A 27,613-nucleotide genomic window follows, 5' to 3' on the forward strand; every position below is an offset into this window, starting at 1 on the left:
CAAGCATCTCTGGCACTGGCTTCCATGCTTGGCGCCCTTTTGGCGCTCTGGTTTACTCTCCTGCCTCCAGGAGGCAACCCAGGACCCTTGGAACTGAGCAGGGAGCAGGTGAAGCAAACCCGTGCTAGGGTGGAGGACGGCGGTCGGCCTCCTCCTGATCCAGTCTTGCTGGAGCAGGTGGCAGGGCCTGGAATCTATGTTAATCTAAACTCACTCTAACTTTATAAATAACTGTGACAACAACAGCAGCAACTTGTTCACCTGTACTATATTAGTATCATTATTCAAAAACACCAGGCACAGTCATTCAAAATTATAAAAACATTGACTGGTATCACATAGCAGATCCAAGTATCTGTTAAACATTGGCGCAGGATGTATGGCATTCCTAATATTGTCATTTTTTGTGTGTTTTTTGGTAGCTCTGATGGTGTGATTTCATCTGCCACTGCTTATAATACTGCGTGAAATTTCTAGAGATGGTTCCCAAAGCCCCGACAGGGACCACGGAAGTGTGTTTCATCCACAAGTGAGATATTTCCATTGCCAGGTTATTATTGGGAGTAGTAGCACTACTACTACTACTACTACTACTACTACTACTACTACTACTACTACTACTACTACTACTACTACTCATTGTGTGCTTAGTCTGGCTTATTCAAGTCCTGAGGCAGAAGCATTCAGAGGATGGCAGGGATGGGCTCCGGAGAGCCATCGGCATGTGAGCAGCAGCAAATGCCTTTGAACAAGTAGTAGCAGTAGCAGTAGTAGTAGCAGCAGCAGCAGCAGCAGCAGCAGCAGCAGCAGCAGCAGTAGTAGTGTTCTCATCTCTTTACACACCCCTCGGAACCGAAGACTACCCTCCAGACATCAAGCAACTCTAATCCACCCAAGGACGGGCCCTCCTGAGCTGCCGCCAGCCTTGCCAACGGCGCATCCTGGCCTGCCCGCGTTCCCCTCGCCAGCCTGACTCAGCGGCTGCTCTTCCTCTGGAAGATTCTGCCTCAGTTGCTAGCAGGAGGTGCCAAGCCCAGCCTTTGGGGCACCGGAGGTTCACCGTGACTCTCTTCGCCTCCCGGCTGAATCCCCTCTGTCTGCGCAGGGGGCCCCCCCAGCCCAGCCCAGCCCAGCCCCCCCCCAGCCTAGCCCGCCCCGCTCAGCCACCGCCGCCAACTCAGCACGGCTGGAGCTGACCGAAGGCCCAGGCAGCGCTGGCTCCCAGCGAGTGTGTTCCAGACCCCCCCCTGCCCCCCGGGCACATGGGCTGCGCCCCCTCCCGCCCCACAATGGCTGGGCTTTTCTCTCTGTTCTGCAGTCTCATTGTGTGCTTAGTCCGGCTTATTCAAGTCCTGCGGCAGAAAGCATTCAGAGGGTGGCAGGGATGGGCTCCGGAGAGCCATCGGCATGTGAGCAGCAGCAAATGCCTTTGAACAAGGGAAACCAAGCAGAAGCGGGCAGGGTGCCAGGGGCCCTTCCCACCTCCTGGTCGTTCAGCTAGAAGAGGACGGAGGGCCTGCCCCGACCAGGACGGCTGCTCTACGGAGTGGCTGGAGGAGGGGGTCGGGTGGTCCTGCAACGCTGGGAGGCCATCTTTCTGGAGCCCCATCACCCTCCCCAGGGAAGGCTGCCCGATGAGAAGCCCTTCCCCTCCCGGCCCCCGCCTGAAGGGCCTTTGGAGAGGGGGCTCCAGGGAGAGCTCCCTCCGGCTGAGAGATCACAGCCCCCCCCTCCCAGGTCAAGCAGCCCGGGGGGGCACCTGCGCTCACTCGGCTCCTTCCTGCCAGGCCGGAAGCAGCGCAATCCCCCCCCCCCCCCGAACTCCTCAGGACCCTACGAGAGGCTTGTTGCCCTTACAGGACATCAGAGGCAGCTTGGCAATGCTTAAACAGCACCCAGAGTCATTCTTACAGGGAAGCTGGAGGCTGAGCCCCCCCCCCCCGTTTCAGGGCCCCCAACCCCCTCCCCGTGGCCTAAGAAGGCAGGTGGTCGGGAGGGCGGTGGGACTTCCAGTAGCCACCGTCCTAGAAGACTGGACAAGAAGCTGGGCCACTTCAGAGAGCACAAGCCCTTTCTCTGGCTAAAGAGGGAAGGAGGCACCAGCACCGGGGGGGGGGCGGAGCGGGGGCAGAGCCATGGGGTGGGGTGGGAGGTACAATCCCGAGGTCAATTCCGTGCCGCATCTCCAGGTACGACGGCTGGGGAAAGCGTCCAAAGGCCAGAGAGTCACCGTGGCCAACCCACGGGCACCATCCCGAGCCAGAGGGACCAGGGGCCCGATTCCTGGGATCCCCAGCCTTGCCACCTGGAGGGCCCTCAGTCTATGCAGGTTGCATCCAGTCAGCGCAGGCCTGGCCCCTCAGCCCTCTCCAATACGGGTGTCCAGGCACTCGTGATCCGCCCAGCCACGACGACCACGGCCAGGCGTCTTCAGGGCCGGTGGAGAGTCAGGCACTACCGGAACCCCCTCACGGCCTTTCATCTCCACACAGTGACACTTAATCCCGAGAACAAAACATATGGAGAATCTCGCTCGGCCCCAATTTCTGCTGTCTTGGGGAGGTGGCCTCTTGGCTGATTGTAGAGAGCACTGCGCCACAGAAAGGCTGTGGCTGTTTTGGGGTTTTCCTGGGGCCTGACTTCATTATAATCCCCAGGCAGAACATGGACCTACACCCAAAAGCTGAGCAAGGCTGTGAAGGAACGGGGTACGGTTGCTGGAATGAACTAAGAAGTCACACATACACACACCCCACCAGAAGGTGCAGAAGCCGCAAGAGGGATTGCTCTGCCTCTCTCCAGGACCCCCCCCCCCCCGATATCCGAGGGCCAACGACTCTTGGGCTGGTCCCCTTCCAGGCCAGAACAAGACGGCGGCGAGAAACATCCCCTCTAGAGGAGCCCCCCCCCCAGCTGCAACCACAGATGCTAAGGATGTAGGCATTTGCACAGAACACAAGCCATGGGACAAGGGAGTCCCAGCTGACCCAAAGGCCAGGACGGGGGTAAAAAGAAAGACTCCCGAGGGGGTGGGATATCATCTGACTTCAAAAGGGGAGAGAAAGAGAACTTTGCTGCACGGAAATGGAGCACTTGGGTAAGCGGATGGGAAGAATTGCCCGTCGTAAGAATACCGGTGTGCTTTCATGGCTTTGACAACCTTTTAGATGGAAAAAAATGTCCCAAAACTCCCTGAAACAATGCAAGAATTCACTTCACTAGTTAATTAATTAATTTCAATGTATGCATTTATTGCACTTATATACAATACCCATCTAGTGGCAAGTCACTCTTTTGGGGCAGTTTACAACAATTAAAAACCCCACCCACCTCCCCACGTAAAAATGAACAAAGAAAGTAACAATGACAGAAAGAGAAAAAATCCAGAAGTGACGGCCGTGGAATAAATTTCAAATGTAATGGGTCTATGGTGAGGGAATGACGTTCATAAAGGCCTCCCTGAAGAGCAGTTTCAACCCATTTCCTGAAGGACAGGAGAGAGGGTGCCTGGCAGACACGCATAGGCAACACATTCCACCGTTTTGTGGCTACAACCGAAAAGGCCCCGTTCCTGGTGGTCATTTTCCAGGCCTCCTTTGGGGTGGCCACCCACAACAGCGATACCTGGGAAGACCAGGTGATCCAGGCAGATGATCTTAAGGAGAGATGCTCTGACAGGTAACAAGGCCCTAAGCTGTTGAGTGCTTTATATAACTAATATTAATTCTTTGGATTTTGGCACGAAGGAGTGAACATTTTTCATAATGCCATAAGGTACTGTACATTGGCATCAACGCTAAACTGCAAAAAAGGGCACTGTTAAGGACAATACCCCTTATTATGACATGAAAAGCGAATATTCTTATCTAGGACACCTTCCTTCCAAAGACAACAGGGTGGTGGTGGTTCCAATCCATGCAAAGCTGGCAAAATCCGTTTTAGGATGCTGTGCCCAACACTGTGGGTTGCTGACATTCCCTCACACTACACAACTGGATGAGGCCAGCTGGATGGCTCAAAAGTTTATATATCTGGCTACAGAACTAGAGACCGGGAGTTTGATTCCCTCTTTGGTGCCTCCTGGAAGAAGAGCCAGCCTGGGTAGCCTTGGGCAAGCTGCACAGTCGTCCCAGGGCACTGCCAGAAGAAGGGAATGTAAAATCACTCCGGAGCACTCTCTATCCAGAAAAATCCTGCCAAGGGTGGCCTAAGTCTGAACTGACTGACAGCAAACAATCATTAAGCTGGATGGATAGCTCAGTGGCTTAACTATCGGGCTGTGGAACCAGAGGGTGGGAGTCTTATATTCTCCACGGGGCCTCCCGTAAACAAAGCCAGCCTGGGTGGCCCTGGGCAACCTGCAGAGTCCCAAGGTGCCTCTAGGAGAAGAGAAGGTAGAGCGCTTCCGAGCACTCTCTGCCTGGAAAACCGTAAAACGGTGCGGTGGGGATTGCTATAAATCAGAATGGATGTGATGGCACATTATTATCACTGTCATTACACAACGGAACTGCTAGGAAACGCACAATGGCAAAAACAGCAGCACAGGAAACAGCACAGAAGAATCAAAGGGACAGGGCCAAACCACCAGACGCTGGAGACCCGACCCCTCCCCACAAGATTCCCATCCAATGCCCCCTACCCAAAGCTAACAAGAGCAGGGAAGAGCCCTCAGGCATGTTGCAAATTCAGAGATTATATAAATAACTCTGTGGCAAGAGAACAGACCTGGAATGTACCCCAGCCATGCACAGCTGTCCTCATTCCCTCTGCACAAAAAAGCCTCTCACAAGGTAAGCAACTGTTCCCTGAACAGGGAATACGCGCCCCCCACCCCCCCACCCCCATCCCTGTGGCGCTGCAGGGTGCTGAGAGGGCTGGCCTTCCCCCCCCCAACAACCAGAGACCTCGAGGTCTGCAACCCCCACCAGCAGGAGACAAGGCCCTGTGGAGGGAGCCCCCCCCCCCACGGCGGGACTTCCTCTCCCCCAGGCAGGGCCAAGGGCAGAAAGGGAGTCCTCTGCGACACGCCTGCCGAAAATACTGTCCTGTCTGGAAGCGAGTGCGAGTCCTGGCTGAATAGACCGGGATTACAGAAGGCAGTTGAAAACTAAAGCCCTCAATGGTGGCTTTGGTCCAAAGGAGCCGGTGTCCTTGGAAGACCCTGCTCAAGTGGCGAGAGCCTCAGGAGGCCTTTCTCTCGGTCCCGCCGCCCTCACCCGTGTGTTTGGTGGACACACCGGGCAGGGCCTTCTCGGTGGCTGCTCCTTTAGACTCTGGAACTCCCTGCCACTGGGGCCCCATGGCTGGCTCCATCTCAGCTGTCCTCCTGCAAGCAGGCCAAGCCTCTTCTCTTCAGGCAAGCTTTTCTTTCAGTGACTGCTTGACGAAGGGCACTGTTTTAAAGGGACTATTTTATTCCAATGTTTTACTTGTTTTTAATACTGCTGTTATTATGAGCTTTAATATAAACATTTAATGCTTTTTAAAAATAGTGTAATACTTCATTGTTCCGCTTTTAACTTTGATTCTGTTAATGCTTCAAGTCCTCCTGGATTCTTTTTGGGGGGGGGCCGCACAGAAACAACCAACCAAATGCATGCTAGTTTTTAAGCCCCCATGACTAGTAGCCTCTCATGAAGCCTCTGCCTCTTCTTCAGCCTTAAGAGCCATCCACTCCCACCACCACCACCACCACCCCCCACGGGGACTGAGAGACAAAAGGGGACTCTGGCTTCAGTGGTCCCAACAAGAAGCCAGGGGCGCCTCGGATCCACCGCACAGCATCCGGCCCTCCCAGCCTGCTGCTGCAGCCTCCTATCCGATGCCCAAGGATAGAGCCCACCCTGGAAGCGCCCCGGAGGAGCGGGGCAGAAAAAGCGTCCAGCCCCAGCCGAAACTGCACAGGGGCGGGCAGCCCTCCTCCTCCTCCTCCTCCTCCAGCTCCCTTCTCTGCTCTCACTTGCCTCCTCCGTATGGACTGCTGTGTGCCACGAGGCTGGGGGGGGCGGGGGGAAGGTCCCCTGCGCTCATCTCTCCCCAACCCAGATATGTGGAATGATTTCGAAAAGAAGGGACGGGAAGGAAGGCCCAGCACGGACCAAGCCTGGGGAGCAGCTGCCTGGGGAAGCCCTGGAATGGCGAGGTCGGCCGGACTCCGTCAGCAGCTGTCTAGCTTTGATCAGGAAAAATCCTCAGCTGCCTAGAAATCTGAAATTTTACACAGGCCTGAGCGATAAGGGAGCACAAAACTCTGTCGCACCCTCCCCAGCCGGAGACTTTGGGCCCCAGCTGGGGTCCTGCTGAGTGACATCCGCACCAGCCATTTCCCTCCCTCTCTCGCTGGGTGACTTTGAACTGCTCGATCAAGGCAGATGCGGAAAAGGCTCTTTTCCGATCAAGCAAAACAAGCAAGCAAGCAAAAAGACCACCCCACCGCCTCAAAGGGAACCGTGTCCCCCTCCACCCTACGATGCCCCCACTTCCTCCCGTTACTTGCTATGAGGCCCCGCTGGGCAAAGGGTACCTTCAAACCCGGCACGGAGCGGGCCCTGCTCTGACATGCCAAGCAAGGCGAGGGCGCCCCGTGGGCAATGCCAGCCCCATCTGCTCACCTCCTGCCTACCTTATGAGGCTCAGTCAGGGAAACGTCTTAATCCCCGGTGCCAATTATTCATAAATATTCACCACATCCAAACAACGTAGGAGCGACCGAGATTCATTTTGGAGCAGCCGCCGCTTCCCAGGCTGAGAGCCGCGTCAGCCCTTTCTGAGTCCCGGCTCTGGACCCCCCTCTGCTTCCTCCAGAGGCAGGTGCAGGTCCCACACCAGGTCAAGGGGGCAGCCGGGACCCAGAGGAAGGGCTCCCGAAGGCCACCACCGCGCTCGACCCAAACGCCACTTCTCAGCCAAAGTCGCTCGGTCCCATCACCCAGCGCATGAGTTGCAGCCATCCACGTAACCCCTCAATGACTCACCTCCACGCAACGGCACGTCCCCCCTGCCCAAGAAAAACTGGAATTTAAAGATGGGTGCAAACGCCCTCCAGCTCCCTTGGCCCAGAAGCCAGAAAGGCATGGAATTTGAAGGTGCAAAAAGCCCCCGGGTCCCTCTTCTGACACAGCACAAAGAGGAGGAGCACGTGCCCCCCCAGGAGTCCACGTGAGAGCAGCCGCCAGTCAAGAGGGAATGCCAAGACATCACACCCACCGGAGGCAAAGCAGGCGAGAGAGAGGGGAGGCGCAGGCCCTCGGCGCAGCAGGAGCCGGGCCGCTAGGCTTCTGGGAGCCCATCCCGCCTGCCCCTTCCATCACCCTCCGCCGCAGGCAAGCGAGCGCAAAGGGGCCCCGGAGCCCGGCAGCAGGGTGCGTCCCGAGAGCCTGACCGGCTGACCGAGGGCCTCCCTGCCAGCTCCCCTGCCACCAGGCGGCTGCCCAGGGCCTGCGAGCCCCTTCTCCTGCCCCACCCGAGCTGGTCAAGGCCCAAACACTAAGGGCTCCCGGGGGGGGGGGGCGGGGATCAAGGATGGGCAAGGAAGCCCAAGGAAGCAGGGAGGGGATGCATTTGCAACCCGCTCACTGTCGCAGACAGGCCACCCACAAAACTGCCAGCAGGTCCCTTGGCGCACCTTTCCGTCCAGGGCGGGGAGCAAACGCCCTCCTCCTCGGTGGAAAGGGGCCCAATCCAGCTCCAGGCAGGCAGGCAGGCAGGGAGGGCGCACACGTCGCCGCTATGCGGGGGGGGGGGCAGTGGCTAGGAAGAGCCCTTGCTGGGCAACGTCGGGTTCCGCCGACCCCCCCCCCGAGCATCCCGACAGTTGAGGCTGGGCCAGGGGAGGGAGGGGGGGAGAACAGGGATTCCTCCGTACGTGGGAATGGCGCGGTGCCTGCGTGTGTGTGTCGGTGGGAGGGGGGTCTTCCCGTGGCCAAGCCTTGGCCCCGCCGACCCCCCTCTCGCGCAGCAGAGGTCCCCCCCCCGGAGGCCCTTCTCTCCACCCACCCCCACCCCCCTCCCTTGCGCACGGAGGGTCCGGGGAAGTCGGGCGAGCGCCAGGCAGCCGAGGGACCCCCGGGGACCCCTCCGAGGAAGAAGGCGGCGGGCGGGCGGGCGGGCACGCGACCCCTTCGGGACCACCTCCCGCCGCCCCCCCCCGCCGCCGACCTGCGCGTGCACGCAGGAGCCATTTTACAAGCCACCAGCAGACAGACGGGGGCGCGCGCGCGCGCACCTGCCCGGAGCTTCATCGCCATCATCCTCATCATCCCTCCTCCTCCTCCGCCTCTCCGGAGCCGCAGAAAGGCCGGAGGCTCCCGGTGGCCGGCAGGGGCTGCGAGGAGAGCTTGCGGGCGGCGGCGGCGGCGGCGGGGAGTCCCCGGGACCCCCTCCCTCCCTCCCTCCCTCCCTCCTTCCTTCCCCGGGGGCGCCGCGGGAGGGAAGGAGGAAAGAGGCCGGCCCTCCCCGCACCGGGGGACGGAGGCGGAGGCGGAGGAGGGTCGCCGGGCCGACCCCGGAGGGTCCGCCGAGGAGCGCCTGCAGCCCGGAGGCACCCCCGCTCCGCCACCGGGGAGTCCGCGCAGGACGGCGGGCGGCCACTCACCGAGGTGGCGGTGCCGGCGCGGCGGCGGCGGCGGCGGCGGGCGACTGGCAGGCTCCGTCCTCCTCCTCTTCCTCCTCCGCACGTCCCTCGGTCGGTCGGTCGGTCGGTCTGCGGCGGGCCCGGCGCCCCCCCCCTGCCGGCCTGCTTTCTCGCGGCGGCGGCAGCGGCGGCGGCGGCTGCTCCTCCTCCTCCTCCCGGGCCGGCTCCGCGGTGGGGGGGGTGAGAGGAGCCCGCGCGCATGCGCCGCCTCTAAGCAGGGCCCGACGGACCGGCAGGGCCTGGTCCATGGCTCCGCCCTCTCCGCTGCTATGGCAACCGCCGGGGAGGGAGGGCAGGAGGAGGGACCGATTGGCTCCGGCTCCCATGGCGACCGCGGCCCCCCAAGCCCCGCCCAGGCGCTCGCTCCCTGCCCTCCGGGGCTGCGCAGCGCCTCAGAGGGAGCCCCGCCCATTCGCGCCTTTCCCCCCCCTCCCAAGTGCGGGCACCCAGGGAGGGGGGGGTGCCTTTCCCCGGAGGCGGGGTTGGGGTGGTTCTTGGAGGGGGGGGTCTCTCGAGGAGGACTTCCCCTCCCCGCCCATGCCCTAGAGCGAGCGCCTCTGAGCCTACGCAGAGTGCCTTTTGCTTTCCTCCGTCCTGGAGCGTGGACTTCAGGCCGCTCCCCTCCGACGGGAAGGGCCTTCTGCCCCTCCCTGGTGCCGACCAGTCAGAAGCCTCGGCGGGGGTAGCCCTGGTGAAAATGCACCAGGAGAAGCACGACTGCACCTCGTTCTTCCCCCCTTCACGGATGGCTGCCTTGTGGTGGCCAAGGGGCTTGAGAAGAAATGGAGTAGCCCTCACAGTCAACAAAAGAGTGGGAAAAGCTGTCCTGGGATACAATCTCAAAAATGATAGAATGATGTCAATACGAATCCAAGGCAGACCTTTCAACATCACAGTAATCCAATTATTTTAATCAGGACTATAATTCCCCTTCACGGATGGCTGCCTTGTGGTGGCCAAGGGGCTTGAGAAAACCTTTGCCAAGAAAACTCCGTGAACAGAAACAAAAGGCTAAAAGATATGACGCTGGAAGATGAGCTTCTCAGGTTGAAAGGCATCCAACATGCTACCGAGGAAGAGCAGAGGACAAGTACAAGTAGCTCCAGAGCTAATGAAGTGGTTGGGCCAAAGCCGAAAGGACGCTCAGCGATGGACGTGCCTGGAAGTGAAAGGAAAGTCCAATGCTGGAAAGAAAAATACTGCATAGGAACCTGGAATGTAAGATCTATGAACCTTGGGAAGCTGGAGGTGGTCAAGCAGGGGATGGCAAGAATAAACATTGTTCAGGAAAATTGGAGATATTAAAGGAACATTTTGTGCAAATATGAAGATGATAAAGGACAGAAATGGGAGGGACCTCACAGAAGCAGAAGACATCAAGAAGAGGTGGCAAGAATACACAGAGGAATTATATCAGAAAGATTTGGATGTCCCAGACAACCCAGACAATGTAGTTGCTGACCTAAAGCCAGACATCCTGGAGAGTGAAGTCAAGTGGGCCTTAGAAAGCCTGGCTAACAACAAGGCCAGTGGAGGTGATGGCATTCCAGTTGAACTATTTAAAATCTTGAAAGATGATGCTGTTAAGGTGCTACATTCAATATGCCAGCAAGTTTGGAAAACTCAACAGTAGCCAGAGGACTGGAAAAGATCAGTCTACAGTGGGGTCTTGACTTGAGAACTTAATCCGTATTGGAAGGCGGTTCTCAAGTCAAGAAGTTCTCAGGTCAAATCTGCATTTCCCATAGGAATGCATTGAGAACCATTTGATCCGTATGTGCTCTTTTCCGTCCATAGAAACTAATGGGAAGCTGCTATTCCGCCTTCGACCACTAGAGGGGGATATTTTGTTTCTTTTTTTCTTAGGTCAAGAAAGGTTCAGGGAAGGCAGGGAAAAGACAGTCCAGGCAGGACAGGACCAGGCAGTCTGAAGACTGTCTCCCAATCCACTCTCTAAATGCTGGGAGGAGTGAGGAAGCAGACAGGCACCCTTTTCACTCGCCAACAGTTAACTGAAAGTTCACATTTTGCACTTTCCCTGCCTCCCACGTGGGTTTTTTTCAGTTCTTAACTCAAATCTAAGTACTTAAGTCAATATTTTCTTTTTTTTTTTGTATTTTTTATTTTTTATAAGGGATAACAAAAAGGAAAAGGGAATTGGGATTGATGAGGAAGAGGGGAGACAATAACATACTTTCATCCATTCTGTACCTATTGCCATATCAAGATTTTAAATTATTCTATTTACTCTTTTCTGCCTTCTAGATTCAGTTCTCCTTTCAATATGTACTGTTCACAAGCTGCCTGTTGATTCTGTCCACTTGTTAAATAGATCCCATCTTTCTGTTGCCTTTTGCAAGGGATAGTCCTTCATGACTTCTGATAAAATGTCCATTTCGGCTATTTCCCATATCTTTTCAATAAGATCTTCTTGTTTCGGTACCGTTGATCTTTTCCAATTTTTAGCATATAAAATTCTAGCTGCCGTAACTATGTATATAACTATATAATTCTTTGACTTATCTATATTTTCAGGTATCATACTCAATAAAAACAGTTCTGGGGTTAATGGCACTTTACAGAGCAATATTTGTTCCAACATTACATGCACTCTTTTCCAATATTGTTTCGCTACTCCACATGACCACCACATATGATAATAGCTTCCCGCTTGTGATTCACATTTCCAACACTTATTTGATACATCTGTATACATCTTTGACAATTTTTCTGGGGTCATGTGCCATCTATAAAACATCTTATATATATTCTCTTTAAAGTTCACCGATCTTGTAAGCTTTATATTATTTTGCCATATTTTCAGCCATTGATCAATATCAATGTTATGCCCTATATTTTGTGCCCACTTAATCATACATTCCTTAACCATTTCATCTTGCATCTTAATTTCCAACATATAATTATACATTTTCTTAACAATTTGTTCTTTTGAACCTAATAAAAGTTTGTCAAAAATTGTTTGCTCTAAGTAGAAGCCTTCTATTTTATCTTTTGTATATCTAGATTCTAGCTGTGCTCTAGGCCACCACTCTATATATATATTCTGTGACTCTAGCTCTTCTTTAGACTTTAGTTCACCATCCTTTTTTAATAGATCTTGATATTTTAAAAAGTTTGTTTTGTCATAAGACTGGGTTGGATAAAGGCCTCTAACGGTGACACCCATACAGGTATTTTGTAATAAATTTGTTGTACAATTTTTCTCTACATTCCCAGTAAAGCTCTTCTTATCATATGTGAATTAAAAAATTTTTGTTCTTTGTCCTTTTTATACCATAAATAGGCATGCCAGCCTAATTGCAAATCATGTCCCTCCAAGCTAAGTAATCTATCGTTTTCTAGAGTTATCCATTCTTTTATCCAATCTAGAATACAAGCTCTATAATACAGAACCCAGTCAGGAAGACCAAAGCCACCCCTCTGCTTAGCATCTTGCATTGCCTTAATTTTAATTCTTGGTTTTTTACCTTGCCATATAAATCTCATGATTATCTTATTAAATTCTTTGAAAAATGACTGTTTTAATATTATAGGGATTGACTGAAATAAGAATAGGATTTTTGGTAAAATAGTCATTTTAATTGCTGCAATTCTTCCCAACAACGATAGTTGTAATTTGTCCCATTTCTCCAAATTGTTCTGTATCTCCTTCATTAGTTTCATGTAGTTATCTTTGAATAATGTACTTGTCTTCTTTGTAATTTGTATTCCTAAATATCGAATTTTCTTCTCCTCATGAAAGTTCGTCTTCTCTATTAGCTCTTGTCTTTCATGTTCTCTCATGTTTTTGGTAAGTAATTTAGTCTTCTTTTGGTTTATTCTCATTCCTGCCATGTCACCAAAAATTCTTAACGTTGTCATCAGGTCCTCTATTGAATCCAATGGTTCTTCTAATATGATAACTAAATCATCCGCAAAGGCCTGGAGTTTGTAGACTTGACCTTTCACTTTTAATCCTTTCAATTCTTTTTTGTTTCTAATTTGTTCGTTTAGTATTTCCAGAGTCAAAATAAACAGGAGTGGGGAGAATGGGCACCCCTGTCTAGTACCTTTCTGTATTTGGATTTCTTTTGATAGTTCGCCATTAATTTTTACTTTTGCCTTTTGCTCCGTATATATTGCTTTAATTAGTTTCATAAATCTTTCTCCAACCTGCAGTGTTTTCAATGTGTGCATCATAAAATTCCAGTCAAGATTATCAAATGCTTTTTCCGCATCCAAGAATATCATAGCCATCTGTTTCTCCGGGTGTGCTTCATAGTATTCCAGGGCATTTAAAACTATCCTTATATTATTCTTCATCTGTCTTTTAGGGAGAAACCCAGACTGATCTTGATGTATCAAGTGGGTTAAAATTCTTTTCAATCTAGTTGCCAGGATAGTCGCATATATTTTGTAGTCCACATTCAACAATGAAATTGGCCTATAATTTTGTATTTCTTTACCTTCCGTGTTTTCCTTATGTATAAGAGAGATTGTCGCTTCAGTCCATGTTGCTGGTATTTTCCCTTCTTCTTCAATGCATTCTAGAAGCTTTTTAAATGGCTGGAGAAGCACCTCTTCCAGTTCTTTGTAGTATTCTGCTGGTAGTCCATCTGGGCCTGGTGCTTTCCCATTTTTTTGTTTTTTAAGGGCTTCTGTAATTTCTGCATACGTTATAGGCTCATTTAAGGACTGAATTTGTTCTTTAGTCAATTTCATTTTATTGTGTTTCAACAAATATTCTTCCTGGGCTTCTCCATCCACTTCTTTTTTCTCATATAACTCCCTATAAAAATCTTCAGCAATTTTCTTTATTTCTTCCTGTTTGAATTTTTCTGTTCCCTTTTCGTCTTTCAAAGTTCGGATTATTGTCTTCTCCTTCTCTTTCCTTAATTTGTATGCTAACCATCTTCCCGGTTTATTTGCAAGTCAATATTTTCCTATGAGAGTGGTTCTTAAGTCAAAATGTTCTTAACTCGAGCCGTTCTTAAGTCAAGACCCCACTGTACATCCCAATACCAAAGAAGGGAAGTGCCAAAGAATGCTCCAACTACCGCACAATTGTACTCATTTCACACGCTAGCAAGGTTATGGTCAAAATCCTACGAGGTAGGCTTCAGCAATATGTGGACCGAGAACTCCCAGAAGTACAAGCTGGATTCCGAAGGGGCAGAGGAACTAGAGACCAAATTGCAAACATGCGCTGGATTATGGAGAAAGCCAGAAAGTTCCAGAAAAACATCTACTTCTGCTTCATTGACTATGCAAAAGCCTTTGACTGTGTGGACCACAGCAAACTATGGCAAATCCTTAAAGAAATGGGAGTGCCTGACCACCTTATCTATCTCCTGATGAACCTATACGTGGGACAGGAAGCAACAGTTAGAACTGGATATGGAACAACTGTTTGGTCTAAAATTGGGAAAGGAGTACGACAAGGCTGTATATTGTCCCCCGGCTTATTTAACTTATATGCAGAATACATCATGACAGCATCTTAAAAAGCAGAGACATCACCTTGCCAACAAAAGTCCGAATAGTCAAAGCTATGGTTTTTCCTGTCGTGATGTATTGTAGTGAGAGCTGGACCATAAAGAAAGCAGACCGCCGAAGAATTGATGCCTTTGAATTGTGGTGCTGGAGGAGACTCTTGAGAGTCCCCTGGACTGCAAAGAGAACAAACCTATCCATTCTGAAGGAAATCAACCCTGAGTGCTCACTGGAAGGACAGATCCTGAAACTGAGGCTCCAATACTTTGGCCACGTCAAGAGAGGAGAAGACTCCCTGGAAAAGACCTTGATGTTAGGAAAGTGTGATGGCAAGAGGAGAAGGGGACGACCGAGGATGAAATGGCTGGACAGTGTCTGCGAAGCAACCAACATGAAATTGACACAACTACGGGAAGCAGTAGAAGACAGGAGGGCCTGGCGTGCTCTGGTCCATGGGGTCACGAAGAGTCGGACACGACTAAACGACTAAACGAACGAACGAACCTCTTTGTGCGAGGCCCCTCTCGATGCAAGGCAGGCGGCGTCCTTAAAACCCTCACGTCTGCTGCAGAGGACAGCCGGGGCCCTTTCCGGGGCCCTTTTAAATAACAGATGCCATATTTCGCCCGCCCCAAACCCCCCCCCCGGTGACTGGCACAGGCTGCTGAAGGGCCACACACGGAGATTCAGCTTCAATGCGCGCCCCCCCCCCGCCGCCCTCAAACCTGCCAGGAAGCAGAGCCCATCGGCCAAAGGGAAGCCACAGGCAGGCCTCTCTCTTGGGGGCACCGGGCAGACTATGCCACGGAGCTGCTTGGCGTGGCATCAAGTCTCCATCTCCTCCGCGACACACACACACACACACACACACACACACACACATGGTTCTCCGTGGGCTCAGCCTCGCTCCTGCGCCTTTGCAAAACATCCAGACCAGAGGCCGCCGTCCAGGCCCATCAGACCCATCTCCTCGGCGGAGTCTCGCTCACAATCCGGTTGTGGGAGTCACCCGCCCGGGCTGCAGCAGAGGCGAAAGCAGGCAAGCCGCCTGGGATGGGGGGGCCTCTCTGGCTGGTCCAGGGGTGGAAGATGAGGGGGAAGAAGCCCCCAAGGGACTGCAGGAACTCTGTGGGAGGCCGGGTTCAGGCCAGCCCCACAGAGGTGCAGTTCCTTTGGCCTGCAGCAAAAAGTGGGAGAGGCGTGCAGAAGTCACAGGCTGGTTCGGGTGGCTTTCCAAATCTTGCACAGCACCCGCACCGAAGCCGGCCTGGCCCAAGGGTTTCAGGAGTTCGAGCTGAACTCCGGGGTTTCAGGTGTTCCCCGCCCCCAATCCAGAGCCGGCCTCTGCGGGCTGAGCCCTCAGGTTCCTCTGCAGCTCCACAGGTTGCCCTGGCTGGAACCCGGTTTCTCGCTCCTTTTGTTTTGCTGCCCACCCACCCCCAGCAAGGCCATGGCTGGCATCCCTTCCCACTCTGGGCGTTGACATGTACACTTCCCCTCCCTGTTCATGCTCAGGTGGAGCGTCTGGGCAACCGAGCCACACCTGGCCTCTCTCCCCCCCCCCCTCTAAGAAGCATGCCATCTCTCACGCCTCTCATGGCTCTGAGCCACGGAACGGCCAGAGCAAAAGGGGTGCCACCCGGCAGCTCCTCTTGGAAATCACCGAGGGGAGTCTGCAGCCACCTTCCGGCAGCGGTGCGCACACGTACGTGCGTGCATCCTCTGCATCAGCATGTGTGCAATACGCAAAGCCAACACAAAAAAGCAGACCCCTTAGGGCACCTCCAAGACTTAATAGATTCATTTCCATAGGAGCCTTGATGGACTGACCTTTGTGTCTGAGAAGGAAGATGGCAACCCAGAAAGCTACCACAGAAATCGGTCTGAGAGCCTTTGAGGTACCACATGACATCTACTCTCTCTCTTCCTAGATGTCCCAGATCAACCAGGAAGAAAGAGGATGGCCATACTCATCTGTGGCATGAAAACTAGCAAAAAGTACCTGTAAGCTGATGTGACCACACTGAAGCTACTGTATTTGGGGCAAATTTTTAGAAAACAAGACTGGCTGGAAAAGAGTGCAATGCTAGGGAAAAAAGGAGAAGGGAGTAGGAAAAGAGGAAGACCAAACATGAGATAGATGGAGCAACTCCTATACAGGAAGCCACAGCTTTAAGTTGCAATGCTGAGCCAGGCTGTTGAGGATAGGGCGCTTAGAAGATAGCTCAGTCATAGGATTGCCTTAAGTTGGAGGCAGCTTGATGGCACAGAGCAAGAGTAACTCCACCAGGAAAAGGGAAATGGAGGCAGAGTTCTGATTTTCCATGAAGACTGGTGTCCACCTTTGACTGCTGCTTAGCGTTATCAGACCCTGCATTTAGCTTGATAAGTCTGGCTACAGAGACAAGTTCAGAGGAGGGCAACTGGGATGATCAGGGGCCAGAAAACCAAGCCTTTGGAGGAGGAAAGACAAAGAACGGGGAATGTTTAGCCTTGAGAAAAGAAGAGGGAGGGGAGAGAGAAGAGCATTTTTCAAATCCTTGAAAGGCTGTCGTAAAGAAGAGGGGCAGGATCTGCTCTCCATCATCCTAGAGTGCAGGACAGGCAACCATCGGCTCAGGTTACAGGAAGCCAGATTGTGGTAGAGTATCAGGGAAAAACCTCCTATCTGTTAGAGCAGTACAACGATGGAACCCATCATCTTGAGAAGGGGGGAGCGCTCCAACGCTGGAGGCCCTCAAGAGAAAATGGGACAACCCTGTCAGATCTGCTTTGATTTGGGTTCCTGCCTCGAGCAGGAGTCGTTGGACTGGATGGCCTTAGAGGCCCCTTCCAACTTCACTATTCTATGATTCTATGACACAGAATTTATTTATCTTCTGATAATTATATTTGTGCTTTAACTGATAGTTATTGATCATTTATGCAGTTACATTACCTATCAGTCTTTAGTTGTGTGGTTTTATTCCATTTACACCATGAGAGATTTTTAATGTCTGTTTTGCAATTAATTGTGCTGCTATTTATGCTCTTTCTGTTTCATACACCGTAATGATGCCATCCCAATAAAGTGAAGGAAATCCTATGCTGGTGGAATGGCAATGCCCACTGCTCTTGGGGGTCACTGCACACACACCCAGAAGCCCCCCCCCTTGCTCAGTACCCTGGCCCACCTCCCACTAGAAGGCTGGCCCAGAAGCACATCATGACACAAGAAACTTCAGTCGTGAGAACGATCTTTAATGAGGAAACAGAAAAGCACTGCAGGTGCTAAAACAGCCATTACAAGAGTATTCCAACACGTACCTTATTATGGGGTTGGGGGGAGAGGAGGCGGGGGGGTGGCTGGGCTCACAGGCTGGGTCCGTTGCTCCTGTGGTCCTGGAGCAGAGGACTCCCTTGCACCTGGCCACCCCACGCACACACACACATATGGGGACCCACTAGTGGGGGGTGGGGTGGGGGGAAAGTGCACAAGTAACAATTCACAGTTCACACTACTTCACGGGGGTGGGGGTGGGTGGGGAGTCCTCTGGCCAGAGCACAGGGTGGGATTAGGGGTGGGGGTTTAGCACCATCATGTCGGGCGAGGGGTTGGCAGTGGTGGAAGTCCGGGGGGGGGAACAGAGCCTGCTGGCTTCTCTTGGGTCCCCCCAGCTCTGCGAGATGGCAAATTCTTTGGGATCCATTCCTCCCATCAAGGAGAGATGCCCCACCTGGCAAGGAAGAAGGCCAGGGAGTGCCAGATACCAAGAACAGGCACGGGGGGGGGAGGAGGGTAACCGGCCATCTCATACCCCCCTCGCTGCCTCTCCCCACCCCCACCTGCATAAGGAAGTGGCCAGGACTGGCCCTTGGCTCTGGGACTCACTCCAGTTGGAGAGGGAGGGTATTTGGGGAGCTCAGACACTCCTGGGAAGCCCCTGCCCCCCAGAAGGGTGGGGAGGGAAGGAGGGAGGGAGGAGGAAGACAAGGGGGGGGTCGGGCAGAAAAGCCTGACCACCAGAGCCTGCTTTAGCCACTACTGGGCAACCTCCCTCTTTCCGCTGCCTGCCCCATTCTGCTGGGCGGGGGGAGAGGTCACAGGGGTGCCCACCCAGCTTGGCCCTGGCTCTGCTGTGCCAGCGCTAAGCCCCCCCCCCGCCCACCTCCAGGCCCTCCCTCAGTGAGGAACCAGGAAGCAGCTCTGGAGGAAAGGTGGAAGCCTGCAGCGCTGCCTCCAGGGTGGGGTGTGTGTGTGTGTGTGTGCGGGGGGGGGGCAGAAAAGGGAGGGGCTGGCTCTCCCCCTTCCAGCCATGGGCCCCTCCCCACAATGCATCTGCCAGCCTAGAACAGCCCCCTCTCCCACCCCACTCCGTGCCTCCCCCTCGTCTATCCTACCGCTACTCACACAATGCACCTTATTTCAGTACATATTTTTCCACGTGATGCACAAACAAGTCAGAAGTCACTTATTCAAAAACCCAACGTGCAAAACAGAAAGGAACCAGCACAGACAGTGGCCCCGCCCCCCTCGCCAGGCCAGCCCCCCCGCCTCCCCCCCAAGCACTAGGGGCAGCTCCCACCTTCTGCTGGGACCCACAAGGCAGAGACAGGCCCTCCTTCCCTCCCTCGGTGCTGCATCGCCCTTGTCTTCAGGGCAGCTCTGGTGTGAGGAGGGGGCTCGGGCGCCACCCCCTCCGCCTCCTTCCCCCGGGGGTCCGCGTGGCATCGGGCACGGGGCAGCAAAGCGCAGGCCGGTGTCAGTGGCTCCGGTGGAAGAAGGCGTGGCGGCCTTGAGCTCACAGGGTGTGTGGGGGGGGCAGCTGGGCAAGTGGGGGTGGCGATGGTGTCCTTAGTTGGGGGACACGTCCGGTGGGCAGCTACCAAATGCCGCTAGACCGGCCTCCGGGGGGAGCGAGAATCCGGGCCGAAGCTCGCTTTGGAACATGGTCATCGATTTGAGAACCTGCAGTGGAAGAAAGAGGGGAGGGGAGGAGAGGGGGCACGGGGTCAGACCTCCTTGGGCCAAGGGGGCAACGCTTCCTGTGTCCCTGATGAAGACGGGGGAGGAGAAGCGGCAGCTGGCATCGGGTGCACCGTCTCCACTCCCAAACTGGGGGAACCAGCCTCCTGACCTCCCAAGTCCAGAAAGGGTGCCCGGCAGTGCTGGCAAAGCGGGGGGGGGGGGGGCAAAAGCAGCAGCCAAGGGTGGAAGCGCAATGGCTGGCAGAGGACCTGGGGCTGGAAGGAGGCACTGCTGTGGGACACCAAGACCCCTTTTCAAAGGATGCAGACACACACAAGTTTGAATGAACACACCCAGCGAGCCAAGCAGACGGCGAGGGCCCCCCTCCTGCTCTAGCTCCCTGGGGGGGGGTTCCTCTGCCCCAGCTCACCCCAAAGGGCAGAGCCATCAGAAATGGAACCCCTACTATGGCACGCTTGAAACTTAGTAGCTGGGCCATCTGCCCCACCTAATTCCCCAGAGCCCCATGGAGTCCAACCCCACAGTACAGAAACACAGAGGCTGAGCCCGTCCCACGAGAACGGAGAACGGGTTGGGCTCAACGGAAGCCATGCTCCTCACCAGGTGCGAAGGCAAGCAGCACACCTGGAACTCCCAGCCCGGCAGGTGAGAGGGGAGAGGGGAACCCTTAACACACACCCTCTCGGCCCAAACCCCGACCAAAGCTGCTCTTGGGATATTTTCGCAGCCGCCTTTAAGGGGAGCCTCTTCGAAACACAGGGGTGTGCCTTTAGAGCCCAGAAATGGCCTGGCTGGGCACTTGCCCAGAGAGTTACCGCCCCCCCCCCCCGGAATGAAGGAGAGGATTCCTGTTGGGGCTTGTGGGAGGAAGAAAAAGAGGCAACTTTCCCCTCGTGAGCCACCCAGCAACTGTGATACAGCACCAAAAAGAGGCACCAAAACAAGGCTTGGGCACCGGCTGAGGCACCCACCCGGGCACAGACGCATGGCAGTTCTCCTTATCCATCGGTAGCTTTCCTGGTGGCCCAGCCTTCCCAATCTGGAAAAGGCGCCTGGGAGAGAATGCGTGTTGTGCCGCTTTCCCCTGGGCCTTGACTGAGAAGCCACAGGGCAGCTCACTAGCCCTGGGATGGCCGTCCAGGGCATGCGCAGGCGCAGGCGCACCCTCGGCCATCGCCTCCAGCAAGAGCAAAGCTCCTGGACCTCTCCCCCAAGACGACCACCCTCCCAAAACATCCTCTCCTTTGCATCTCTTTTTGAAATGAATTTCTTTGCTATCTGAAGGAGTGAAAAGGGTTGAGATTTTCGTGGGAGGAATTTCTGGTTTAGGATTAGAGCTGGGAACCAATCATGTCACACCATTTCTGTCCCAACCCACCTGTGTTTTTTGGGGGGGGGAGGGGGGAGCATTTCTGGGCCCAATTCAAAAAGCTGCTTCTGACCTTTAAAACCCTAAACTCTGTGGGTTTAGTTTAGACGAAGGATCGCTCCGACGGTTACCAACCTGCCCGGATTTAGAGACCTCGCCAGCAGGATTCCTCTTCACTAGCCTGCCTAGAACACACTCTGGCCACCTCACCAGCTAGCCCAGCCATGACTAGCTCTGCAGGGAGTCACCCAGTTACACCATGCAAAGGATTTTGGTCCCAATCTCCCCAGAGACCCGACTACAACTGGCCTGGAATCTTCCACCTTTTCAGAAAGTTTGGGCTTCTGTGGGCTTTAACGGTCCTGCCTTGTCGTTCACGTCGCTTTTCTTCCTGGGTTTAGATACATTCCTCCCAACTTAGTGTTTGAATGAGCACTTTTAACATCACCGTTCCTTTGAAATGAAGTGGCTTACGATGCTGCACGGGGAGCCGGCAATATTTCACGGCATGACCGCAGAGAAGCCCAGGCCACTTGACCCCTCTGCCCAGGTCCTCCCCGGCTCTCAATGTGTGGCACACTGAGAAAGCATTGAGGTCAGCTGTCCCACGTACTCTTGGCGTGGCCTCTCCGTGGACAAATGGGATCCCCTGTACTTAGGGAATGGCACTGCGGTTTTCTGACATGAGTAAAGGTGGTTTTAAGCTGCCTCCCGAAGAGCAGGAAAGCGAGCGCCCATTCGGAGGATGATGGATGCTGTCACTTGGATGCCTCCCAACCCCCAACCCCCCCGCCGTGGCCTTGTTTCCTGCTCCCCCCTCTGCCCGGGAATTCCCTTTCCTGCCCACCCCACTCAACCCCCTTCCTCCTGCACTTCCCCCTCTTCCCCCTCTGGTCATCCAACAGAGAGCCCCCCTCCCGACCCCCCCAACCAGCTCCCCTCCCAAGTCACGCAGGCAAGGCCAGGCTAAGGAAGCACAGCAAGCCATGCAGGTGGCAGCAGGGGGGGCGGGTCAGAAGCAGAGTGTGCCACGGGGGGGGGGAGAGAGGGGCCGGATCCCAACCTGCCCAGAGAAGGCAGGTCCAGGAGGCAGAATATGCAGAGTCAACCACTTCTGTCAAGTCTCCTGCAAGGAGGAGGCAGGGAGAGCTGCTCCCCCCCCCACCCAGAAGGTGGAGTCTGGAAGGGTTTGCAGAAAGCAGGAGGGGACAGGGGGCCGAGGCAGGGGAGAGGGGCCTGGGGATCGGGGGGGGGCAGCCTGCAGTGGGTGGCTGGGCGGGCGAGGGCGTGGGGTTGCGCAGGGAGGAGCAGGATCTCCCACTTGGGGGTGCGTCCCCCCGCCCGCTTCAGCCCTGCTCTTACCGGAAAGGCTGAAACCGGACTCGTGGAGGTCCCTCATGCCCCCGTGTCTCGTGGCAGGTCGGGTGGGGGTGTCTGCAAGTGGTGTCCCCGTCTCTTTTTTCCCAGCGTGCGCAACCACGGCTACGTCCCCCAGGTATGGGGTGCGGTCCACGCCCTTAAGCTTTAAACTCTGATTTGAAAAATAAACGCACAACGTAAATACACAGCCCCTCCCCAAAAGGCAACCTGCAAAAGCTCTCCATGGAGGAGGGAGACTTTTTTTCTGGGCATGAGAAAAAGTAGGGGGCGCAGGAGAATTTGGAGGGGGGAGGAGAAGGCTGCTGCCCCCTGGCCAAGGTGGGTCTTGCACACGCCTCCTTGTTTTTAATTAGGCTGATTTGAAAGGGGCATGTGCCCAAACCAGGTTCCACCTTGCATCCAGATCCTGCACAGGGACCCTCTAGGTCTGAAAGTACCTGCTGGCTTGGACCCACAGGGCACCTGACGTAAACCTGGGCCTTGGGGACCCTCTTCCTTCTCCCCACCCCCACCCCCATGACCTCCAAAGTTAAGTAATGGGGGTTCCCCTCCATGTGTCCCCATTATCATCTACCCAAAAGCCTGTGATATGGCATGGGCGAAACGGGTGGTGGTGGTTATGGTTTCTGGCCCCATTGACCCTTGCCTCCCCCTCTTCCACCCCTTTTCCTAGAAATACTGGCCAGGCTCCTCACTCCCTTGACCTCTTTTCCTTCTCTAACCATGCCCCCCAACAACAACAGCAACAACAACCACACATGGTATGTGACTAAAAATGAAAGCTGGCTTATATGGGGGGGGGGGGGGGGAAGGATCAGGATTAGGGGGGCCTTTGGGGGCAACTGAGGGAGGGGCAGGCAGCGGGAAGGGGGGGTGAGGCTCTGCCTGGTGTGGGATTCCTTCTCCTTCCCTGCTCAGCCCCACACGGTCCCTTGGTCAGGCTGAAGCCGGGGAGGGGCCTTCTTCGGCAGGAGAACAAGCCACCCTGGGGCCGAAGGGTCAAAGGGCAGGGCAGGGCAAGCATTTGGAAAGGCTTCCTTGGGCGTCTGAATGGGAATGGGCCTCCTGACCCAGCCGTGTGTGTGTGGGGGGGTGTGTGGGTGTGTGTGGGTGTGAGGGACCCACCTGGAAAGGTCTCCGCAACCGCTCTGGCCAACACGCTCTCTTTCTTCAACACTGACCCCCCCCCCCCCGCCCAACAGCATCTGTTGTACTCAAGCATGCAAACCTCAGACACAAACCAGGCGCCCCCCCCCCCACGCCCCCAGTTCTTTCCACCTCCCTGGCCTCCCTCCCTGGCCCTGACTTCTGACTCGGGTTCTGCCCGCGTTCCTTCGGAGGGTGGCCGTGGCACCCATGGCAGTCGTGCACGGCCCCCGCAAAGCCAAAGACGTGGTGCCCACTGCAGGCCGCCACCCTCTCTGTGTGTCGTGCGCGAGCCATCTTTGTCATCGATGCTGTTCTGCCAGCGGGTTCGAGGCCGTTGCCCCGGCAGGGCCTCCTTTGCCTCGCCTTGCAAACAGTCCCAGGCGCCCGGCCGGCCTTCTCCTCAGCACCTGCTGGGTGAACTGGCGGCCAGAATGTTCCCCTGCCAGGAGGTGCCCCAGGTGTGCCTTCTGGAGACCCTGCCCATAGGGGAGAGGCCCCCCGCCCCGCCCCACGCCTCCTCCAGGTCCTGGACTCCCTGGCTGCTCCCGACGGGTGACTCACCTCCACCTTGTCAACTGCAGTGGCTGCTGCTGCTGCTGCTGCTGCTGCGGCCAGAACCCCGTGAGCCGTGGCCAGACCGGGTGGTGCCACGGCTGAAGCTCCCTCCCACACGGCCACCCTCCAAGCACAGCCCCCCCCCCCTTCGTCCATTCCTCAGGGATACCTTTTCCCGCTGCACCAGTTTCTTGTAGACCGAGTCCGGGAAGGAGCGCAGCGGGCAGAACTTGCCAGTGCCCTCGGCGCACATGAAGACGCCATTCTCGTAGACCACACGCCCGTGGCTGATCGTGACCAGCGGCACACCGTGGCAGCGCATGTTCTCATACAGGTTCACATCGCCACCCTGGACCTGGGTGCCGGCCGAGATGGTCCTAGGGAAGAGCAGGGAACCCTGAGTCCTCCTCTAGGGTGCCAGCTGCTCCGCACAGCCGGGGTGATAAACGGGGTTGGGGGGTGGGCAGTGCTCAGTCCCCCCCTCAATCTCTGGAATCTCAGGCCTCGGTGGGCACCGGGGGAGCATCTCCCCGTCTTTCTGAGCATTCAGGGTGGAAACTGAGGCTGAAAGACTAGGAATGAATTAGCAACACCAAACACAAAGCCCCCACCCCTTCCCGCTTGCTAATTACCCCCAAAAGCTGCTTCAGGCTGTGTTTCTCTTTCTTGCCCATTCTTCCTAGCCTTTTCATGCTCATACCCATACTCTGACAGATACTGGGAGGATGCAAGCCTTCCTTAAGAGAAGAACAACGCAATTCAGAGAAAGGGGCCAAGTAGGGTCGGCCTCACCGCCTATCCTGCAGGAGGGCAAACCTCGGAACGTCTGGGGAGGGGCCAGGGGCAGTGGGCAAGCTCTCCGCAACTCCTCCGCTCCCTTACGAGACAAAGAGGGTGGCTAGCGAGGAGGACCAGCTCATGGCTCCTTCTTGTGACAGGGCAGTGGGTGTTTGCCCAGAGCCACCCCCGGATCGCTCTCTGCCTCCTGCAAAGGAACCCGGGTTGGAATGTGTCCTCCCCCCCGCCCCCCCCCCGTTGTCCTGGTTAGCCTGCCTGCCTTCTGTGTCTTGGCTGCTCCCCTCCCCGGGCCCTCCCTTCCAGCCCCACGACCTACTTGGTGGCCTCCGGGTCCCACACGACCACATCCGCGTCTGCCCCAGGGATGATGCGGCCCTTGCGAGGGTAAAGGTTGTAAATCTTGGCAGCATTTGAACTCGTGATGGCCACAAAGCGGTTCTCATCCATCTTGCCTCCTACCTAGACGGAGCACCAAAGAAGAGGCCTGAGCCCCTCAGTCCTCCCCCCCCCCAGAGGCCATCCTGCTCTCTCGAGCAGAGGAGCTGGAGGCAGAGGAGAGGGGCAAGGCCTGGACCAGAAGCCCCCAGCCCCAGGAGGGCAGCCTTGGCAGAGAGAGAAGGGCCCCCACCCCCACGGCTTACGGCTTCCGTCCTCTGAGTGGGGTCAGCAGTCTCTCGCCCACGTCTCTTCCTCTCTCCCAAAGAGAGATCTGCCTGCACCAACACCTTTGGGATTCTACATCTGTCTTACTGCCTCAGAACCGTAGGATGATGGAGCTGGAAGGGGCCTCTAAGGCCATTCAGTCCAACCCGCCCTGCCCAAGGCAGGAACCCAAATCAAAGCAGATCTGACAGAGGGCTGGGGCCTTGGAGCGCGCCCCACCTCTCGTCATTGATTCCACTGGCGTACTGCTCTAACCATTAGGAAGTTTTTCCTGATCTTCAGCCTAAATCTGGATTCCTTTGTTGCGTGTCCTGCACTCTGGGATGATGGAGAACAGATCCTGCCCCTCCTATTTAGGACAGCCTTTCGAGGATTTGAAAAGGGCTCTCCCCTTTTCTCAAGGCTAAACAGAGCCCGTTCTTTCCATCTTTCCTCCTCAAAGGTCTTGGTTTTCCAGCCCCCTGATCATCATCCTTGTTGCCCTTCCCTCTGAACTTGTTCCAATTGGTCAGCATCCTTCTTGAGGTGCGGTGTCCAGAACTGGACACAGGACTCCAGGTGAGGCCTAACCAGGGCTGAATAGAGGGGGACGAGCCTGCAGCCACTTCCTTTCACCCCCCCCGTCCACCCCCCCCCCCCCCGGTCCACTTCTTCTGTTTCTCCATCAGTTTCCGGAGAGGAAAAGAAAGGACTTTCCAAATTCCTTATGCAGTCAATTGAAGCAGCAGCACCAGTCGCTTAGTGGCTGGGAAATCTTTTCCCTCAGAAAGCATCCTCCTCATGCAGATTTCCGCCCCCCCCACCCCCCCACCATGAAAAAGTGTTTTTCCAGCTCTGGAGGCTTCAGTCCTAAGTGGACGTGAGATCACTTCCAGTTTGATACTTTTCTTGTCTTCTTTTTTCTTGTGACAGTCAGGAAGGTCGGGGGGGGGCAAGGGAAACAGGGTTAAAAATCTGTCCCTCCGTTGCATGGAGCTGTCCACCCCCAGGTTTTGGTTCTCTGCACCATCAGCATTGGGACACACACACACACACACACACACACACACCAACAGCCATCATCCTGATCCAAGCTGCCACTGGACATCTGGCAAGGCGATTCTGGACCTCGCTGCCCACGCACCCTCCACCCACGCATGGGTTAATTTCCCCCCCCCAATTCATCCCTCCCTCCGTGCTGTTGCTGAACAGGGGCTGCCCCGGCGGCAGACACCTACCACTCCGCGCTCCCAGATGACGGCCATGCGGTCCTGCACCCCACTGACCCCGTGGGGGATCTTGGTGAAGTCCTCCTTGCCCATGGCCTTCTGCTTGGTGGTGAACGGCCGGTGGTCGGAGGCCACGACGTTCAAGGTGTCACTGGGGAAGGTGGCGGAGCGGGTTGGTGGAGAAGCACCCAGGACGTGGGAGAGGCGGTGGGGGGTGGGCACAGCCCCACTCCCCCTCAAATATCAACCGTCCTGCTTGTACAGGAAGGCTCTCCTGCCCCCCCCCCACTCCTTGGCAGGCTTTCGCGCGCCCCCTCCCCCGCCTTCTGTCCACAGCCTTCCCTCCTTGGACCTCTCTGCGTGGTGGTACCCGGTCACGGCCCGACTGCGCCTCCGTCCTGCTCACCACCACCACCACCACCACCAGCACGACACTCCCCTGAGCCCCCCCCGTCCTGCCTGTGATGCTCCCTCCCTCCTTTTGTACACGGAGCCCCCCCCCTTACTTGGCCAGCAAGCTCATGAGGTATGTGGACGTGTTGGTGTCTAGCCGCAAGGGTGGCACCGTCACATACGCAGCAGCGTGGGACCAGTCCTGGTGGTAGTAGTGCAAGCCTGTCAGCGTGGCGTGTGCCGTGGTGGTCTCGGCGTAGACAACTTTCCCTGCAAGGGGGGGGGAGGAGGAGGAGGAGCCTCAGGCCACGGCGGTCCTCCACGAGCCAGAGGAGCAGGGATGCTCCACGGAGGACCCCCCACCCCCACCCCCTCAGGCCCCCCATTGCCTGAGAGCAGGGAGGGCGGCTCACCTTGCATCTTGGCGGCCGCTATAACATCTCCGGCAGACACGCTGGACACGTTGACCAGGTAAACGGGGCAGTGAGTCTGCCAGGGGAGAGGAGGGGAGAGGAGAGAGCGCGGAGGCGTCAGGTGGGCCGGCTCAGACCCCCAAGGGAAGTCTCCCCCACCCTAGGCAAGGCTGGGAACGTCCGGTCCTTTGGCCAAATTCACACACACACAGACACCGATGCCCAGCCCCCCCCCCAAAGGCTGCAGGTGTGAACCACACCGTTTGGGCCGCTTGGAGCATGGCCCGGTGGGACCCCTTTTCCGGAGATCCCATGGCGCTTGGGGGAATGTGCCCCAGCCCAATCCCCGGCCCCTGCCAAAGGTCCAGCGGGAGGGCTCCCGTGTTTGGGGGCTGGGCAGGAGCGATTCCCCAGCAGAGGAGGGGGGCGCTTGAGGGGAGAGGGCTGCCCTCGCCAGCGTGATCAGGCGGGGCTCCACAGCCCTCGGACCGGCGCGTTCCATCACCAGCCGTGCGCCTTTTAAGCATAATAAAAAAGGGCCAAAGGCTTTTGCTTTTCATAGAATCACGGCAGGGTTGGAAGAAACAT

At 55.7% G+C, this 27,613-nt stretch overlaps 2 protein-coding genes across 10 annotated transcripts in view; both read right to left on the reverse strand.

Moving 5' to 3' along the window:
- The window catches only part of MAPRE3 (microtubule associated protein RP/EB family member 3), a 33,208-nt gene extending 24,337 nt beyond the window's left edge, over positions 1-8,871 (reverse strand). Inside the window, exon 1 of one of the 6 annotated variants that reach the window (XM_072985638.2) lies at positions 8,597-8,871. The gene's annotated coding sequence lies outside the window, so the exon portion shown is untranslated. Of the gene's footprint in view, positions 1-6,625; positions 6,786-6,977; positions 7,232-8,227; positions 8,255-8,596 lie in introns of those variants that run through there. The other 5 variants (XM_072985651.2, XM_078381162.1, XM_072985645.2 and 2 more) reach the window with 5 other exon arrangements.
- Positions 8,872-18,652: 9,781 nt separating this feature from the next.
- The window catches only part of DPYSL5 (dihydropyrimidinase like 5), a 48,069-nt gene continuing 39,108 nt past the window's right edge, over positions 18,653-27,613 (reverse strand). For 2 of the 4 annotated variants that reach the window (XM_072985703.2, XM_072985705.2), the window contains exons 7-13: positions 27,026-27,101; positions 26,726-26,882; positions 26,225-26,370; positions 24,665-24,803; positions 23,720-23,927; positions 21,829-21,997; positions 18,653-19,076 (exon numbers count right to left, since the gene is read on the reverse strand). In XM_072985703.2, coding sequence (XP_072841804.1) covers positions 18,991-19,076; positions 21,829-21,997; positions 23,720-23,927; positions 24,665-24,803; positions 26,225-26,370; positions 26,726-26,882; positions 27,026-27,101 — 981 coding nt within the window. In that variant the 3' untranslated portion in view covers positions 18,653-18,990. Of the gene's footprint in view, positions 19,077-21,828; positions 21,998-23,719; positions 23,928-24,664; positions 24,808-26,224; positions 26,371-26,725; positions 26,883-27,025; positions 27,102-27,613 lie in introns of all 4 variants that reach the window. The other 2 variants (XM_072985707.2, XM_072985712.2) reach the window with 2 other exon arrangements.

This window comes from Pogona vitticeps, chromosome 1, assembly GCF_051106095.1.
Source record: "Pogona vitticeps strain Pit_001003342236 chromosome 1, PviZW2.1, whole genome shotgun sequence".
NCBI classification, from domain to species: Eukaryota; Metazoa; Chordata; class Lepidosauria; order Squamata; family Agamidae; genus Pogona; species Pogona vitticeps.